Source organism: Rhinoderma darwinii, chromosome 3 (genome assembly GCF_050947455.1).
Source record: "Rhinoderma darwinii isolate aRhiDar2 chromosome 3, aRhiDar2.hap1, whole genome shotgun sequence".
Lineage (NCBI taxonomy): Eukaryota > Metazoa > Chordata > Amphibia > Anura > Rhinodermatidae > Rhinoderma > Rhinoderma darwinii.
Genome location: NC_134689.1, coordinates 424,839,087 through 424,858,097, shown reverse-complemented (window position 1 = coordinate 424,858,097; position 19,011 = coordinate 424,839,087). Strand labels below are relative to the sequence as shown.

General features: G+C 39.4%; 1 protein-coding gene across 1 annotated transcript; it reads left to right on the top strand.

Annotated features, from left to right (window-relative positions):
• The first annotated feature begins 7,766 nt into the window (after positions 1 to 7,766).
• Positions 7,767 to 8,696, top strand: LOC142750666 (olfactory receptor 11L1-like). The gene has a single exon (XM_075859655.1). It carries the CDS (start codon positions 7,767 to 7,769, stop codon positions 8,694 to 8,696), a length of 930 nt encoding a protein of 309 aa, XP_075715770.1.
• The last annotated feature ends 10,315 nt before the right edge of the window (positions 8,697 to 19,011 follow it).

The window sequence follows — 19,011 nt, the reverse complement described above, 5'->3', positions numbered from 1 at the left end:
GAAAACACCAGTATGTCATCAAGGTACACTACAAGAAATATCCCCAGGTAATTTCTCAAAATCTCATTTATGAAGTTCTGGAAGACCGCAGGGGCATTACACAACCCAAAGGGCATGACGAGGTATTCGAAATGGCCTTCGGGCATGTTAAACGCAGTCTTCCACTCATTCCCCTCTTTGATGCGAATAAGGTTATACGCCCCCCGTAGATCCAATTTAGAGAACCATTGGGCCCCCTGAACCTGATTAAAGAGATCAGGAATCAAAGGAAGGAGATACTGGTTCCTTACCGTGACCTTATTCAGGCTACGGTAGTCAATGCATGGCCTAAGACCACCATCCTTCTTCCCCACGAAGAAGAAGCCAGCACCTACCGGAGAAGAAGAGGGACGAATGTAACCCTTGGCCAGGGATTCCTGGATATACTCTCTCATGGCTTCACGTTCGGGACAAGAAAGATTAAATATCCTACCCTTAGGAAGCTTAGCTCCTGGTACCAATTCGATAGCGCAATCGTATTCTCTATGAGGAGGTAACACTTCGGAGGCCTCACTAGAGAAAACATCAGCGAAGTCCTGAACAAACTCGGGTAGCGTATTCGCCTCCTCAGGGGGAAAAATAGAATTAACAGAAAAACATGACGTACAACATTCATTACCCCATTTGGTTAGCTCCCCAGTATTCCAGTCAAACGTGGGATTATGCAACTGCAACCAGGGAAGGCCTAGAACCAAATCGTACGATAATCTCTGCATCAACAGTACAGAGCATTGCTCCAAATGCATGGAGCCAACAAGGAGTTCAAAAACAGGGGTATGTTGTGTAAAATAACCATTAGCAAGAGGAGTGGAGTCGATACCCACTACCGGGACAAGTTTAGGCAAATCAATCAGAGGCATAGCAAGAGACATAGCAAATTCCACAGACATAATATTAGTAGAGGACCCTGAATCCACGAAGGCACTGCCGGTAGCAGACCTACAACCAAAAGAGACCTGAAAGGGAAGGAAGATCTTAGTACGTTTCCTATTTACTGGAAATACCTGTGCGCCCAAGTGACCTCCCCGATGATCACTTAGACACGGAAGTTCTCTGGCTGCATTCTCACGCTTAGGACAGTTGTTCACTTGATGCTTGTCATCCCCACAGTAGAAGCAGAGACCATTCTTCCTGCGGAATTCTCTACGTTGTTGGGGGGACACAGAGGCCCCGAGTTGCATGGGTATCTCTGAGTCTTTCCTGGAGGAACGAAGCAACGGAACTTCGGGAGGCATCATGGGGGAGTCGGAGGAGAAAACACATAAACATTCATGTTGTCATTCCCTGAGACGTCGGTCAAGTCGTACCGCTAAAGCCATAGCCTGGTCTAGGGAGTCAGAAGAGGGATAGCTAACTAGCAGGTCTTTCAGGGCATTCGACAGACCCAACCTAAACTGGCACCTTAAGGCAGGGTCATTCCACCGAGAAGCTACGCACCACTTCCTAAAGTCAGAGCAATACTCCTCAACAGGTCTCTTACCCTGACGTAAGGTCACCAGCTGACTCTCGGCAAAGGCAGTCCTGTCAGTCTCGTCATAAATAAGTCCGAGAGCAGAAAAGAAACAATCAACGGAGGAAAGTTCAGGGGCGTCAGGAGCCAAGGAGAAGGCCCACTCTTGGGGCCCTTCCTGGAGCCGGGACATAATTATACCCACCCGCTGGCTCTCAGAACCTGAGGAATGAGGCTTTAAACGAAAGTAAAGCCTACAACTCTCCCGAAAGGAGAGAAAAGCCCTCCGGTCCCCTGAGAACCAGTCGGGCAACTTGAGGTGGGGTTCAAGAGGTGCGGTGAGGGGAACTACCAAGGTAGCATCAGGCTGGTTGACCCTCTGAGCCAGGGCCTGGACCTGTAGGGAGAGACCCTGCCTTTTCTGAGCCAGGGTCTCACGGGGGTCCATAGTGGTGTCAGGGACCAGGGTAGACTAGGTATGGGCTTGTTATTAGGTAATGACCGGGGGGTAGGGAAACGGACAAGTGAGCCCTAATCTACCCGCCACTCTGTCCCTGCCTACTTGCAACGACCCGCCCTAGGCGACGGGGTACAACTGGGCGGCGGTCCCTGCACTCAGTAAGTGCACGACAAACACGACAAACATACAAGGGAATACAAGCAAGGGAAAGGGGCAGTTGCCCACGGCAACACCGTGAGCAACCAGAGTGGTGAACGAGCCGAGTCAAGCCAGGAGTGTGCGAGGTACCAAACGAAGAGCAGAAGAGTAGTCAGTAGGCCAGGGTCTGTATGGAGCAGGAACAAAATAGAAGGAGCTGTAGCTGGGCCAGGAAACCACACGAAAAAGAATAACAAGCAAGGAGGAACAGGAAATGCAGGTATAAATAGACAGAGGGCGGGAGCTAGCTGAGTCTGGCCAGGCTGCGATAGGCTCTCCCACTCCTAAGCCTGCCAGCCTGAGTGGTGGAAGCTGGAGTCAGTCTCAGGGATGTAGATTCAGGTGCTGACTGATTAATTAAGGGAGTTAACCCCGAAGCTGTGCCTGGCAGATCCTTTACATTACCAGCACCAAAGCAACCCCAGACCATCACATTACCTCCACCATGCTTGACAGATGGCATCAGGCACTCTTCCAGCATCTTTTCAGTTTTTCTGTGTCTCACAAATGTTCTTCTGTGTGATTCAAACACCACAAACTTCGATTCGTCTGTCCATAGCACTTTTTTGCAATCTTCCTCTGTCCAATGTCTGTGTGCTTTTGCCCATATTAATCTTTTCCTTTTATTAGCCAGTCTCAGATATGGCTTTTTCTTTGCCACTCTGCCCTGAAAGCCAGCATCCCGGAGTCGCATCTTCACTGTAGACGTTGACACTGGCGATTTGCAGGTACTATTTAATGAAGCTGCCAGTTGAGGACCTGTGAGGCGTCAATTTCTCAAACTACATACTCCAATGTACTTGTCTAGTTGCTGAGTTGTGCAGCGGGGCCTCCCACTTCTCTTTCTACTCTGGTTAGAGCCTGTTTGTGCTGTCCTCTGAAGGGAGTAGTACACACCGTTGTAGGAAATCTTCAGTTTCTTGGCAATTTCTGGCATGGAATAGCCTTCATTTCTAAGAACAAGAATAGACTGTCAAGTTTCACATGAAAGCTCTCTTTTTCTAGCCATTTTGAGAGTTCAATCAAACCCACAAATGTAATGCTCCAGATTCTCAACTAGCTCAAAGGATGGTCAGTTTTATAGCTCCTCTAAACAGCAAAACTGTTTACAGCGGTGCTAACATAATTGCACAAGGGTTTTCAAGTGTTTTCTAATCATCCATTAGCCTTCTAACACAGTTAGCAAACACAATGTACCATTAGAACACTGGAGTGATGGTTGCTGGAAATGGGCCTCTATACACCTATGTAGATATTGCATTAAAAACCAGACGTTTGCAGCTAGAATAGTTATTTAGCACATTAACAATGTATGGAGTGTATTTGTGATTAATTTAATGTTATCTTCATTGAAAAAAAATGTGTTTTTCTTGCAAAAATAAGGACATTTCTAAGTGACCCTAAACTTTTGAACGGTAGTGTATGTTTTTTAAAAAAAACTTTAATTTCTGGCCAAGTTATGAGCTATTTTATATATATATATATGCAAATGAGGTTTGAAATGGACAATTGGGCATTTTTTTTTGTATGTCCAACTGGGCGTGTATTGTGTTATTGATTGGGCGTGTTTACGTGTATGATGCTGACCAATCAGTGACCAGTCAGCGTCACACTCCTCTCGATTCATTTACACAGCAGCGATGTGCAGCCACATAAACAGAGATTAATGTTAATCAAGTGTCCTAATAATGAATACACATGATCATCCAGCCTGTACGTCATGTGTATTCAGAATCCTGAGACTTCTGAATCTTTTCTGTGAGATTTCCAGCAAGTGAAACGAAATCTCGTTTCCCTTGCTAGAAATCTCAAAGAAAAGATTCAGAAGTGTCAGGATTCTGAATACACATGACGTCCAGGCTGGATTTCATGTGTATTCATTATTAGGACACTTGATTAATGTTAATCTTTGTTTATGTGGCTGTACATCACTGCTGTGTAAATCAATGGAGATGAGTGTATGACGCTGACTGGTCACTGATTGGTCAGCGTCATACACGTAAACACGCCCAGTTAAAAACACAATACACGCCCAGATGGACATAACGAAAAAAAAAACACCCCGTTGTCCATTTCAAACCTCATTTGCATATATATAAAATAGCTCATAACTTGGCCAAAAATGAACGTTTTAAAAAAAACAAAAAAAACGTTACTTTTATCTACATTGCAGCGCCGATCACATGCAATAGGAGATAGGGATTTGAGAATCTGGTGACAGAGCCTCTTTAAGTGGCCCAGCCAGAGCCCTGATTTAAACACAATCGTACATCTCTGGAGAGACCTGAAAATGGCTTTCCACCAAGGCCCCCATCCAACCTGACAGAGCTTGAGAGGATCTGCAGAGAAGAATGGCAGAAAATCCCCAAATCCAGGTGTGCACCTGGTGGCATCATCCCCAAGAAGACGGGGGCTGTTATCACTGCCAAAGGTGCTTCAACTAAGTCCTGAGTAAAGGGTCTGAATACTTATGTCAATGCAAGATTTTATGTTTGTCTTGTCAGTAAATTAGCAATGAACTAACATTCTGTTCTCACTTGGTCATTATGGGGTATTGAGTGCAGAATGATGGGGAAAACTGGATTTATTATTTTTGTTACAAATATAATGGTGGTTTCTCTTGGCTCAAATACCCACAAAATCTCTCTCAGACCGGAGCAGGCAAAACTAAATTGGGTATGATCCAACAAATACCCTAAATAACATATATCACTGTACTTTATATATATTATTTTTGTTAGCACAAGTCCCCAACATAACAAAATGTGGAAAAATGTAAAGGGTCTGAATACTTTCCGAATGCATTGTATGTGCTTTATTATCAAACCAGTAAAGGGAAAGGTTTGTGTGGTGTGTCACAGCCGAGTGAAGTCTTCTCTCTTGTAGGTCAGATGATCTGTGCAGCAGGAGAGGATATGCTCATGTGTGTACAGGCAGGTTCCCTTCCAGACACGACTCTTCTCTGCAGTTTCTTTGGCTCCTTGGTTTTCCAACACCTCCCCCATCCTTTTATTACCTTAAACCTAAACTCTCCATACTGCTGCTACATACCCCCATTATTGTATCTGCTGCATCACACAATGTCCCTAAATACTGTACCTAAGATAGTGCCTTCAAAAACTAAAGTGGTAAAACGATAGTTATCCAGACACTAAGAATCCCCCAGGCAGTACCTGTGCCCACTTTTGGTACCCCACACAGTAACTAGCCCCCTTTAGGCCCTACACTGCAATAGTTCTCCTCTTAGTGTCCCATACAGTGATAGTGCCCCTTTGTGCCCCACACAGTAACTAGCCCTCTTTAAGCTTTACACTGCAATAGTTCTCGTCTTAGTGTCCTATACAGTAATAGTGCCCCCTTTGTGCCCCCACAGTAATAGTGCCCCCTTTGTATCTTCCCTACAACAATAATACTCTCTTTTTTGCCCCCTGACCACAGTAATATTGACACTGAGGATGTGGACACAGTTGAAATTGATGCCACCGCTGAACTGTTTGTCTTATGGGTAAAGCGGCCCTGTGATTCCGGTCCAGGAAGCCAATATATCTCATGAGACTTTACTAGTACAGGCCTAAAATACAAAACTTTACTTTCAGTTTATTTTATATTTTTTTCTTTGTGAATCATCTCAGGAATAAGCCAGTAATTATTAATCATTTTATTCTTATATTTCTCTTTGGACTGGAACTCAGGAGACATCGGAGACAAAGACAACAACATCTCCGTAGAGGTAACAGCAGAGTATATATATATGTTTGTTCTGTGAGTAAATATTCATGTCTCTGATTCTGTCACATCATCTTACAGGAACCGATCAAACTGATGAAGATTTTCTCTTCCAGGTAATAATTTTCCTCTTCTAAGATCAGGACTGGGAGAAATTCTAAGAAAAAAACAGAAGATGGAAATATCTAATGTAAGTATCAGCAGTAATACTTGAGGTAGGACCAGGAATAAGATTATTCTAAATCATATGTAAGAAAAAATTTAATTTTCTAAACATATTTTACTTATTTGTATTTTTTTATGCCAATATAAAACTTACATTGAGCTGGTCGTTGACCATTATTTTGCCAAAAGTTAGATAAAAAAAATGTCATCGGTGAATGTAAAGTGAGAAGAAGGTGGAGGAGGCAGATACAGATCCTTATGATGATTGTCCCGTACATCACACGATGGTGGCACCTGAAGCTTACATGTAAATATTCACCATCTGACTCCATGTGTTTTATTGGGCGGTTGTTTCATCATTTGTGTCTGTTCTAGTGACCTTCATTTTCCATTTCCTTTTCCACACCTTGATTGGGGCGTTTGTATTTAGCATTTTTTACACAGCAGAAGCAATTCTAGAACAGATATAACAATATAATTTATTAACCATCTCCATCTACTCTCTAATGTTTTCTAGTTCTCTCATTTACTCAAGATATTGTTTAAGATCAATTAGTTTTTTTGAGAACATTTTAGAATTGCCTATTTAATAGGTTGTGCCCTTTTTTTGGCTTTCAGAATTTTTTTTTTGTTTTTTTTTATCTTCATCCTTCCATTGGAGGGCTTGTTTTTATGGATAAGTTCTAGTTTTTATTGGCACCATTTTGCTTTGCATAGAATCTATTTAATGGATTTTATTAATTAAGTGGGGAATGGGAAAAATAGTGAATCTGCTGTAGTTTTTTGCAATTCTTGCTTACAACATCCGCCTTGCAGTATAAATAATATGCTATCTTTATTCTATAGGTCGTTTCACGTCACAATCATGTCTTAGAGGCCCTGATGGGTTTTTAAAATTCCTTAGGTGCCATAGTTACGACATATAAGGGTTTTAATTTGCTGGTTTCTTAACTTAACAGTCAGAGTTATTTTTGAACCCGGCTGTTAGAGTGGGATATCGGCTGTCCATTGGAGTCAGCTGTACAATACATCTGACACCCTCAAGTGATGTCGCCCCCTCACTGTGTCATATTGGTACATTGGTTTGTTAGAACGACTCCTGAGCCGCGACATACTTTTACGGTGCCTCGTGGGAAAGGGTTACAATCGCTTTTCTGGCTATTAACAATATTAGATGATAAACATCAATGTTCTTATCTTCTATTCTTGACTGTAAACACTCAAACTTCAAAGTTTACTGATTTTGTTAAAAAAAAAATTGTGCCCCCAAAACAGTGGAAACGATTTCGCTAATTCAAGTTACGTTTTGGGCAAATCCATTTCTTTCTGGAACATTTGTTGTCATTGCTAAATTTATCTTAGCACAAACGTCTATTTTTCCCCAAGTGTTGTATGAGATTAGAAAAACAGCGCTACTGTTGTATAGGGGCTGTATCTGGTATTGCAGCACAGCGCCATTCAAGTGACTATTGAGATGCAATCACATAAACAGTCCACAGACAATAGAGGCGCTGTTTGGGAAGTTTTCTAATTTTATACAACTCCTTTAAATAAAAACAGAGGCATACAATTTGTTGGGAAATCTTAAACGCCATACAGCTATGAATCTGAGAATATGAAATTTGCCAAATCCAGTTCCTGTAAATTATTATATTAGAAGTGATTCATTTTGGTTAATTGAGCTCTAATATTACTTTGTTCCCTACAATTTTTTTGTTTTTTTTCTAAATGCAGGAGAACAATTTGACTGATGTCGTAGAATTTGTCCTCTTGGGTTTTCAGGGTGGCCCACAGCTCAGAATTTCCCTCTTCTGTCTGCTTTTTGCGTTATTTTTCCTCACGGTATGTGGGAATCTCCTGATCATCACCCTGGTGTCCACCAGCAAGAACCTCCACACTCCAATGTACTTCTTCATCTCACAACTGTCCATCAATGATATTTTACTGCCAGCGAATATTGTCCCCAACTTGTTTTACATTCTCCTGAATAATGGGGGGACCATCACTTTTATTGGCTGCATGACTCAGTTTTTATTTTTTGCATCCTCTGAAGCATTTGAATGTCTTCTCCTCACAGTGATGTCCTATGACAGATATGTGGCCATCTGTAACCCCCTCCGTTACACCTCTATCATGACAAGCGGGTATTGTGTGAGATTGGCCGCCATATCCTGGTCAGTCGGTTTTTCCTGTGCATTTAGTGGCACCCTAACAGTATCAAGACTAAAGTTCTGTGGAGTGAATATCATTGACCATTTGTTCTGTGATCTTCCTCCGTTACGGGAAATTTCATGTTCTGATACATTTCCTATAAAACTACAAATGTTTCTACAAAGTTTCCCATTATTGATTATTCCCAGCATTATAATTGTTATTTCTTATGTTAACATTGTCCGTGCTATCTTACGGATTCCATCTAATATCAGTAGACAGAAAGCCTTCTCCACCTGTAGCTCCCACCTCACTGTGGTCTTCATATTTTACTGGACTCTCTTCAGTGTTTATGTTCTTCCAACAAATGGACAAACATCGGACATGAATAAAATCACATCCCTGCTGTACACTGTATTTACTCCTCTGTTCAATCCTATTATATACAGTCTGAGAAATAAAGACATTAAGAAAGCCGTACAGCAAAATATTCAGAAATATGTGTAATCTGTTGTTATTTTCTCTTAACCTCTTGTCACTGCAGCCAGTATTCATCTTCCTGACAGAGCCACATATATGTCACTTTGAGGTTATAACTTTGGAATGCTTTTACTTATCCTAGCAAATATTAGCCTGTTTTCTTGTGACACACTGTACTTTATGTTAGCGATACATTTTGGTCAAAACATTTAATATGTATTTGTGAATCACAAAGATTTATCAAAAATGTAGAAAAATTTGAATTTTTCAAAATTTGATTTCTTCTGTTTGTAAGACAGTTATACGACACAATAGTTGCTAATTACCATTTCCCATACGTCTACTTTACTTAGTTACATAGTTAGTACGGCTGATAAAAGACACATGTCCATCAAGTTCAACCAACGGACGGGAAAAGGGAAGGGGAATTTTTCTACACATACGAGCTAATATTTTTTTGTCCTTGGAAATTATCTAACCCTTTTTTAAACCATCTACTGTACCTGCTGTGACGGCTCCTGTGGTCGGCTATTCCATAGATTCACAGTTCTCACAGTAAAGAAGGCTTGCCGCCTCCACAGGTTGAACCTTTTTTTCTCCAGATGGAGGGAGCGCCCCTTGTTTTTTTAGGGGGTTTTACATGGAATAGGATTTCACCATATTTTTTGTATGTGCCATTAATATATTTATAGAAATTAATCATGTACCCCTTAGTCGTCTTTTTTCTAGGCTAAATAGGTTTAATTCTTTTAATCTTTCCTCATAACTTAGATTCTCCATGCCCCTTATTAGCTTTGTTGCTCTTCTTCGTATTTTTCATCCTTTCAATGAACTGGAGCCCAGAACTGAACTGTATATCCTAGATGAGGCCTCACTAATGCTTTGTAAAGTGGCAATATTACATCCCTGTCCCGTGAGTCTATGCCTCTTTAATACACGACAATATCCTGCTGGCCTTTGAAGCAGCTGATTGACATTGTGCTGTTATTTAGTTTATGATTTCCAAGTACACTCAGATCCTTCTCAACAAGTGAATACGCCAGTGTAGCTCCCCCTAGGACATATGATGCATGCAGGTTGTTGGTACCCAGATGCATAACTTTACATTTATCTACATTAAACTTCATTTGCCAAGTGGACGCCCAAACACTCAGTTTGTTTAAATCCGCTTGCAATTCACGAACATCTTCCATAGACTGAACTATATTACATAGCTTGGTGTCATCTGCAAAAATAGAACTAGTGCTACTAATCCCAACCTCTATATCATTAATAAATAAGTTGAATAATAGTGGTCCCAGCACTGAACCCTGGGATACACCACGTATAACCGGTGACCATTCAGAGTAGTACTTTCTGCTGGCATCATTTTTTAAACATCTTTTTATTTTTTTGGACGTCAGGAGATGTACAAGTTTAGCAGTTATTTTTCTTTTTTTTTAGGGGCCAATTCAATTCTGAAGCGTCTTTGAGGGTTCTATATGTTAGAGTCCCCATATAAATGACTGCACCCCTTAACCCCTTAGTGCACGATGACGTGCCAATACGTCATGGTGCAGGGGGAGAAGTATGGAGCGGGCTCATGCACTGAGCTTGCTCCATACGCTTTGGGTGTCAGCTGAGTACTACAGATGACACCCTGCACTAACGACCAGGAACAACATTTGCAGCGGAAAAATTCTGCCATGTCTGAACATGCTCTAAGCCATCAGGCGTTAGACAGAAATGAAAGCAAAGTGAATGTGAAATTTAAAAAATTCTTTTTTTTTGTGTTTAGATATTTAATTTTAAGCCTTTATGTCTGTGTTTTTCTGATGTTAACAGAGAGATGCAACTCAATATTTATTACTCTGATTCTGCAGTTTTTTAAAATATCCCATATGTGGCCCTAGTGTGCGACATGACTGAAACACAGACCTCAGGAAGGAAGCAGCAATTTATGAATTTTGGGGACTCTTTTTTATTAGAATATATTTTAGGCGCCATGTCAGGTTTGCAGAGGCCTTGAGGTGCCAAAACATAAAAAATGCTCTGAAAAACAAAATTTTTGAAAATGACCCCCCCAAGGAATTCTTCTAAAGGTGTAGTAAGCACTTCAGCCCCACAGATCTTTCATCGATTTTATTAGAATGTGGCCGTGACAATAAAAAATACATATTTTTTTCTAATAAAATGTCAGTTTAGCTGAAATTTTTTCATTACCACTGTTAAAGGGGGTGGGGTAATAGTGGGATTCACTGGTTAGTGGCACCCACTATTACTACCGCCTTTATAATCATGGTCACTAGGGTTATGCCTAGTTCCCCTACCTTTTCCTTATACTAACATCTACTTGCTTTTCTTCTACACAACGGAATAAGACTGTACAATAAATACAATTGTATAGTAAATAAAGGGTAATATTTATTACTAACAATAATCACACTTGCATATAAAATACACCAAACACAGAACACAGTAACTGATCACAGTATAGTATCAGTATACCCCAATACACATAACACGTTAATATATACTGAGTATACTCACACTATACGTAGTACAGTATAAAAACAGTATCCAATGTTATGCCTCCACCCACATACCTAGACATACATATGAATACAGTTACGTTACAACACAATACACATGTACATGCTCACTGTTTCTGTCACACTCCCTCCTAATATTACTTTCCATATGCACTAAGGGTTAATAATCAGGTAAAAGGGTCAACAGTGGGAAGGGTCTTCAGACTGCAAGGGGTAGACAGAAGCAATGGGTTAACAAGTGGAATGAGTTGCTGTGTAGCAAGTAAATAGTGGGAAAGGGTTAAACAGGTAAATCAGGGCTAGCAAGTAACTCAGGGCCACAAGGGGTAGTAGGGGAACTCAGGACTGTAAGGGTTACTTAGGGAACTCAGGGAGCAGGGTATGGGAATGTGCATGTGAAGAGCTGGAGAGAAAGGGTTACTTAGGGTGTATAGGGGAGAAGATACTTAGCACTTCATGTGGTACAAGTTGGTGTGGTCTCTCTGGACGGGCCATGATTCAAGAGCAGGCCAGGAGGGAAGAGGAGACCCTTAGTGGAGCCAGGTAGCAGGAACAAGAGAGAGAACTTTGGGACTGTTTGTCCTTTTAAACCCCCCGTGCACATCTGTGTGACATCACAGTCTCATGCACGTGAAAGGGAGGGGGCCTGGGCCTCATGGCTATCTCATGGAATTCCATTATCTAGTAGGGGGATGGAAGGGCAGTTGGAACTTCCTGCTTCCTGGATTAGTTCATTGTTTGTTTTACATCCCCCAGGGTGTCTAATTAGATGACACCTTTCTGGAGGGTCAAATATATATATATATATATATATATATATACATATATATATATATATATATATATATATATATATATATATATATATCTACACTACATGTACATAGATATAAATATATAAAACACTTCCCTTTACAACCACAAAAAATGATATTTTTTCTAAGTCCTTTGACATGCTCAGTAGTGCTGATTTTTTACTTAGCTTTGGTATCTGTCTATGGCATTAGTGCGCAGGTTTGGGCACCTGCTTGTGATTGGCTGTGCTGCGTTGGCTTACTATTGGCCACATATCAAGTCTATCTGGTAGGGAGGAGGTTCCTTAGGGTGAACACATGCATTCATTGGCTAGACATAGCCATACACCTGTTCTCTTTCTAGTGGAGGCTCATAAAGAGGCTGTTTTGTTTGGAGCGTGCCACAATATGCCCCTAAAACCTCTGAGGATGCTGCATCTGTGGCAAAACATGTCGGGGGGGGGGGGGGGGCTATACTAGTCTTTTAGCGCAATGTTAACTGGAGCTGATCCTGTATATAATGGACTATAGCTAGCAGTTATACTCAGTGTCAAATTTGCATTGGGTTATATCTCCCATATTCTATAGACATATTTATGTCTGCAAATTGCATGTGCCAGTACACGTTGTAGATTTACATTTTCTTGTTGTTTGTCCCTAATTTAATAAAGATATTTGATTTATTCTACTGTCCTATTCTATTGGTTAGTAAGTAGTTGGGGGAAAAAACGGGTTCCTATTGCCTTGGCAATTTTTCTGTATACTGTATCTAAGCCTATCATGAGTATTATTATCTGCTGGGGCTCGGTATCTAAGCCTATCATGAGTGATACCGTTTGCTGGGGCCCTGTATCTAAGCCTATAACATTTGATATTGTCTACCGAGCTGCTGTATCTAATCCTATTATGTATGATACAGTCTGCTGAGCCGCAGTATGTAGATACTATGTCTAATCTTATCATGTGTGATACTGTTTGCTGAGCCACTGTATCTAATCATATCATATATGATGCTATCTACTGAGCCATTTTATTTAATTCTATCAAGTGTGATACTGTCTGCTGAGATGCTGTATCTGATCTAATGCGTTATATAGTTTTCTGAGTCTCTATATACACAATTAGGTCCAGAATTATTTGGACAGTGACACAAGTTTTGGCATTTTAGCTGTTTATCAAACCATATTGAATATACAGTTATGTAATCAATATGGGCTTAAAGTGCAGACACTCAGCTTTAATTTGGGGGTATGCACATTCTATTTTGAGGAAGGGTTTAGGAATTACAGCTCTTTAATATGTACCTGCCTCTTTTTCGAGGGACCAAAGGTAATTTGACAAAACCTATTTAATGGGCTTAATGGGCTATTCCCTCGTTAATCCATCATCAATTAAGCAGGTAAAAGGTCTGGAGTTGATTCCAGGTGTGGCATTTGCATTTGGAAGCTGTTGCTGTGAACCCACAACATGGAGCTCTCAATGCAAGTGAAACAGACCATCATTAGGCTGAAAAAAAATGAAGAAATCCATCAAAGGGATAGCACAAATGTTAGGAGTGGCCAAATCAACAGTTTGGTATATTCTTTAAAAAAAAAAAAATGGAATGGTGATCTCAAGACCTCCAAAGGGCCTGAACGTACATGGAAGACAACAGTGGTGGGTGATCGCGGAATCCTTTCCATGGTGAAGAAAAACCCATTCGGAACATCTACCCAAGTGAAGAACACTCTCCTGGAAGTCGGTGGATCAGTATCTAAGTCTACCATAAAGAGAAGACTTCATGATAGCAAATACAGATAGTTCACCACAAGGTTACATAGTTACATAGTTACATAGTTACATAGTTAGTACGGCTGAAAAAAGACACATGTCCATCAAGTTCAACCAAGGGACGGGAAAAGGGAAGGAAAAAATTTCTACACATAGGAGCTAATACTTTTTTGTTCTAGGAAATTATCTAACCCTTTTTTAAAGCCATCTACTGTCCCTGCTGTGACCAGCTCCTGCGGTAGGCTATTCCATAGATTCACAGTTCTCACAGTAAAGAAGGCTTGTCGCCTCTGCAGGTTGAACCTTTTTTTCTCCAGATGGAGGGAGTGCCCCTTGTTGTTTGAGGGGGTTTTACATGGAACAGGATTTCACCATATTTTTTGTATGTGCCATTAATATATTTCTATAAGTTAATCATGTCCCCCCTTAGTCGTCTTTTTTCAAGGCTAAATAGGTTTAATTCTTTTAATCTTTCCTCATAACTTAAATTCTCCATGCCCCTAATTAGCTTCGTTGCTCTTCTTTGTATTTTTTCCAACTCCAGGGCATCCTTTCTATGAACTGGAGCCCAGAACTGAACTGCATATTCTAGATGAGGCCTCACTAATGCTTTGTAAAGTGGCAATATTACATCCCTGTCCCGCGAGTCCATGCCTCTTTTAATACACAACAATATCCTGCTGGCCTTTGAAGCAGCTGATTGACACTGCATGCTGTTATTTAGTTTATGATTTACAAGTACACCCAGATACTTCTCAACAAGTGACTCCCCCAGTGTAGCTCCCCCTAGCACATATGATGCATGCAGGTTGTTGGTACCCAGATGCATAACTTTGCATTTATCTACATTAAACTTTATCTGCCAAGTGGATGCCCAAACACTTAGTTTGTTTAAATCTGCTTGCAATTCACGAACATCTTCCATAGACTGAACTATATTACATAGCTTGGTGTCATCTGCAAAAATAGAAATAGTGCTATTAATCCCATCCTCTATATCATTAATAAATAAGTTGAATAATAGTGGTCCCAGCACTGAACCCTGGGGTACACCACTTATTACCGGGGACCATTCAGAGTAGGAATCATTGACCACAACTCTCTGGATACGGTCCTTGAGGCAATTCTCAATCCAATTACAAACTATATTTTCTAAACCTATAGTCCTTAATTTACCCATTAGGCGTCTATGGGGGACAGTGTCAAATGCCTTTGCAAAGTCCAAAAACACTAAATCCACAGCAGCCCCTCTGTCTAGGCTTCTGCTCACCTCTTCATAAAAACAGATTAGGTTAGTTTGACAACTTCTGTCCTTAGTAAAACCGTGCTGGCTGTCACTTATAATACTATTTTTTGTCACATAATCCTGTATATAGTCCCTCAATAGCCCCTCAAACCTTTTCCCCACGATGGATGTTAAGCTTACTGGTCTATAATTACCCAGGGAAGACGTAGAGCCCTTTTTGAAAATAGGCACCACATTTGCCCTGCGCCAGTCCCTTGGCACTATACCAGTCACTAGAGAATCTCTAAATATTATGAAAAGGGGGACAGAAATAACTGAACTAAGCTCTTTAAGAATTCTAGGGTGTAACCCATCTGGTCCGGGGGCCTTGTGCACATTTATTTAATTTAATTTAGTTTGGACCATATCTACATTTATCCAATTCAGTATATCAACTGATACATTACCAGCACTGGCACCGGCTATATCTGCCGCTCTTTCTTCTGTTGTATATACAGAGCTAAAGAACCCATTTAGTAACTCTGCCTTCTCTTGATCGCCTGTGACCAACTCCCCATTACCATTATCTAGGGGTCCTACATGTTCAGACCTTGGCTTTTTTAGCATTTATATACTTGAAGACTTTTTGGGGATTTGTTTTACTATCCTTGGCCACCTGCCTTTCATTTTGTATTTTTGCTTATTTATTTATTTTTTTAAATTGAGTTCTTTATTATTATTTTTCAACATAACATAACATAAACAAAGACAAAAAACAGGTTGGTTTTCTCATACATATCCACATCTTACAATAGATACAAACATGTATTCAAATATCCTTTCATTAGTCGACAATATAAATAAAAACCAAAACATTTAGGAGAAAGAAAAAATAAAACAGAAAAGAAAAGAAAGAGTTTGCGATTTTTCCCAGATACAGCTCCGCTAATTATAAACATATAAGTGACAATGCAAGACTTTATCTATATAATCTACTATAGATCAGTTGCCTAGTCTTGTTAGGACCTTACAACTATATCCTGATATCTTTACGCCAATCAATTAGATACACTTCCAATATTTATAGTCTAGAAAAGGAATGCTCTTGAAGCATTATAGACTGACCATAACGTCCAATCATTTAGAAATTTTCCGTTTGAATTAGAGCGAACCGCTACCATTTTTTCCATAGTATAGTCAAATTGAATGAGATTAGTTAATTCAGTGATCGTAATGGGGTCTGAAGATTTCCAAGACCTGGCTATCAACAATCTGGCTGCCAGAACGACATGCCCTGTTATACACCTTAAGTCTCTAGGAATGTCAACAAGACCAACAAAACAAAGCCAATGCAGGAGAGGGACGAATTCTATACTTTAAAATGCTGGACAAAAAAGCAAAAGTAGTTTTCCAAAAGTTAAAGACTAAAGGACAGTATTTTTGGTAATTTTATTACATTTTTACAGATTTTATTAAGCTCTTTATATTTTACAAAGGCTACAGATGTACCCTCAGATTTGTATTTTTTAAATGTCCTTTTTTTGTCATGTATTGCCCCTTTCACAGAAGGTGTAAGCCATGTGGGATTTAGTTTTAGTTGTTTATACTTGTTACCTATAGGAATAAATTTTGCACTATAATAACCCAAAGTAGATTTGAAAATCTCCCATTTATCATTTGTCCCATTATTTGACATTAGTTCTTCCCAGTCTATATCCTGAATTGCAGCCCTCATCCTGGGGAAATTGGCTTTCTTAAAATTAAATGCTTTTGCCCTCCCAGCCTGCGTTTGTTTTTTACAGAAAACCAAATTGTACACGAGCAGCAAACGTATGAACTCCACAACAGAAAAGATATTATAAGTATATATCTTAATAAGTGCCGGTAATGGTCAAAATGACATAAGTAACCATGAGTAAAGGAATAGGAAGAACATACATGTAACCCCAACATAACCTGGTACTCTGACCATGAATATATACTGAGAAACCTATGAAGAAAGAGGTCAAGTACACTCAAGATAATATGTAATAGAAAAAACTTTCTTTATTAACAAATAGAAAGACAAACAGTTAAAAATGAGTCATACAGTGTGAAAAGGCGTCAGCCCACACAGAATACATGAAAAGATACTGATAATAGTAGGTAACAAGGACCCAGGGTTGAATGTTGATTCAGTGAGCAGCTCAATACATGTTAGCATGTGTATAGGGAATTAGATCAAGTGATTCTAATATCAGTAGCACCATGAGCTGGTATTAACAAATGTGACTAGCAGATATGGGTTAGTATAACATAACAATGTAGCTGAGACTGATTACAAGTAGTGCAACCTGGATCTAGATAACAAAGCAGCCATATGCATTAAGTATGTAAGAAATGGCACGTACCCGGATTCATGTAGCTGCATGGGAGAGACGCCAAGCCCGACGCGCGTTTCGGCAGATTCCTTCGTCCGGGGGTGGCGTCTTCTCTGCGGGACCCTCCCTTATATATGGGCATAATTAAAGACAAGTGGTGTCAGTGTGGGTGATGTGGGAGGTTTTTTCTGGCGACAGGCCGGGGGTAGCAAGATGGCTACTGCCCCACTTCCTGTGACCGCGTCATCGAGGCGGACGTGCGCGGACGATGTCTGACAGCGCCGCCCACGTCCAGCCCAGATTGGAGACTCGGCCGAAAGTGAGTGAGCCACTCCCCCACCCCTAGCCAGCGCGCACCTCTCTCACCCTGTACCACCAGACAAGGAGAAGCAGGCTTGTGGGACAGCTAACGATATTTTAGATAGATGTATGTACATGTAAATGAGGGACTTCGGAGACGATGAATGTTAGCTTAATATCGGGAATATGGCACATATGAATATGACCTATGAAAGAGTATAACATGTGAAAGAGACAGAAAAAGAAGAAGAAAACAAGAGAGATGGGAGAAACAGAAAAAGAGGACCTAAGAAAATGCACATGTGTGTGAATATTGGCAAGAAGACGGTCCATGAGAACACTGAGATGATACACTGATGTGTAAATAAGGGACTGAAAAATAAAATAAAATAAAATAAAATACTGAATACATAATTAATTAATTATGATGTGAAGGAATTAACAAAATATGTGCAAATAAAGAAATAAATAAAGATAAATACCAGTATTTTATATATATATATATATATATATATATATATATATATATATATATATATGTGATAAATCTGCAACTATATAGAAGATAAAAAACACAATGTATATGAGGATTTTATATATATAAATAAATAGTCAGTGATATTCATAATTATCAATACATAAATAATTAAAGTATAAATATATCAATACACTGTTGTGTGGAAAAAATTACATGGTGTGTATGGATGAATAAAAGAGCATAAAAATAATAAAAATAAATATAAAGATATATGTTAAATGTGTATGCCAGGATGTGATCAATGTGCAACCATGTAATTGGAAAAAAAGAGAGAAAGAGAATGTGGACAAAGATTTTATATATATATAAAGATACATGATCAGTGATATTCATATTCAATACATCAATAAAAGGTATAAATACATACACAAAAAGAAGAACATACACAGACGCACCAAAATACATTACACAACATAAACCAGAGAGAAAGGAATATATGTAGACACTATTAAATATAGGTGCATAATAAATAAAGTCCATAATTATAGTAATAAATACATCAAAAGAATATATATACATATATAGAAGACATACAAAAATATACAGATATATAAAAGACATAAAAAATATATATATCGGATAAAATAAGCAAGTGCATAAGTATCTACATGTCTATATATTAAAATATATATATATATATATATATATATATATATATATGTATATGTAATAGAGCAATGCATAGGTATCTACATATCCATATATTAGAAATCCATAAATATACATAAGGTCAATAGTGATATATAAAAAACTAAGATACATAATTAATAACAATTACCTATACATTGTCACAAAATTACAATATATATAATACGTAGATATAT

Coding starts and splice junctions, on each gene's coding strand:
- LOC142750666 (XM_075859655.1), top strand. CDS start 7,767: ATGCAGGAGAACAATTTGACTGATGTCGTAGAATTTGTCCTCTTGGGT.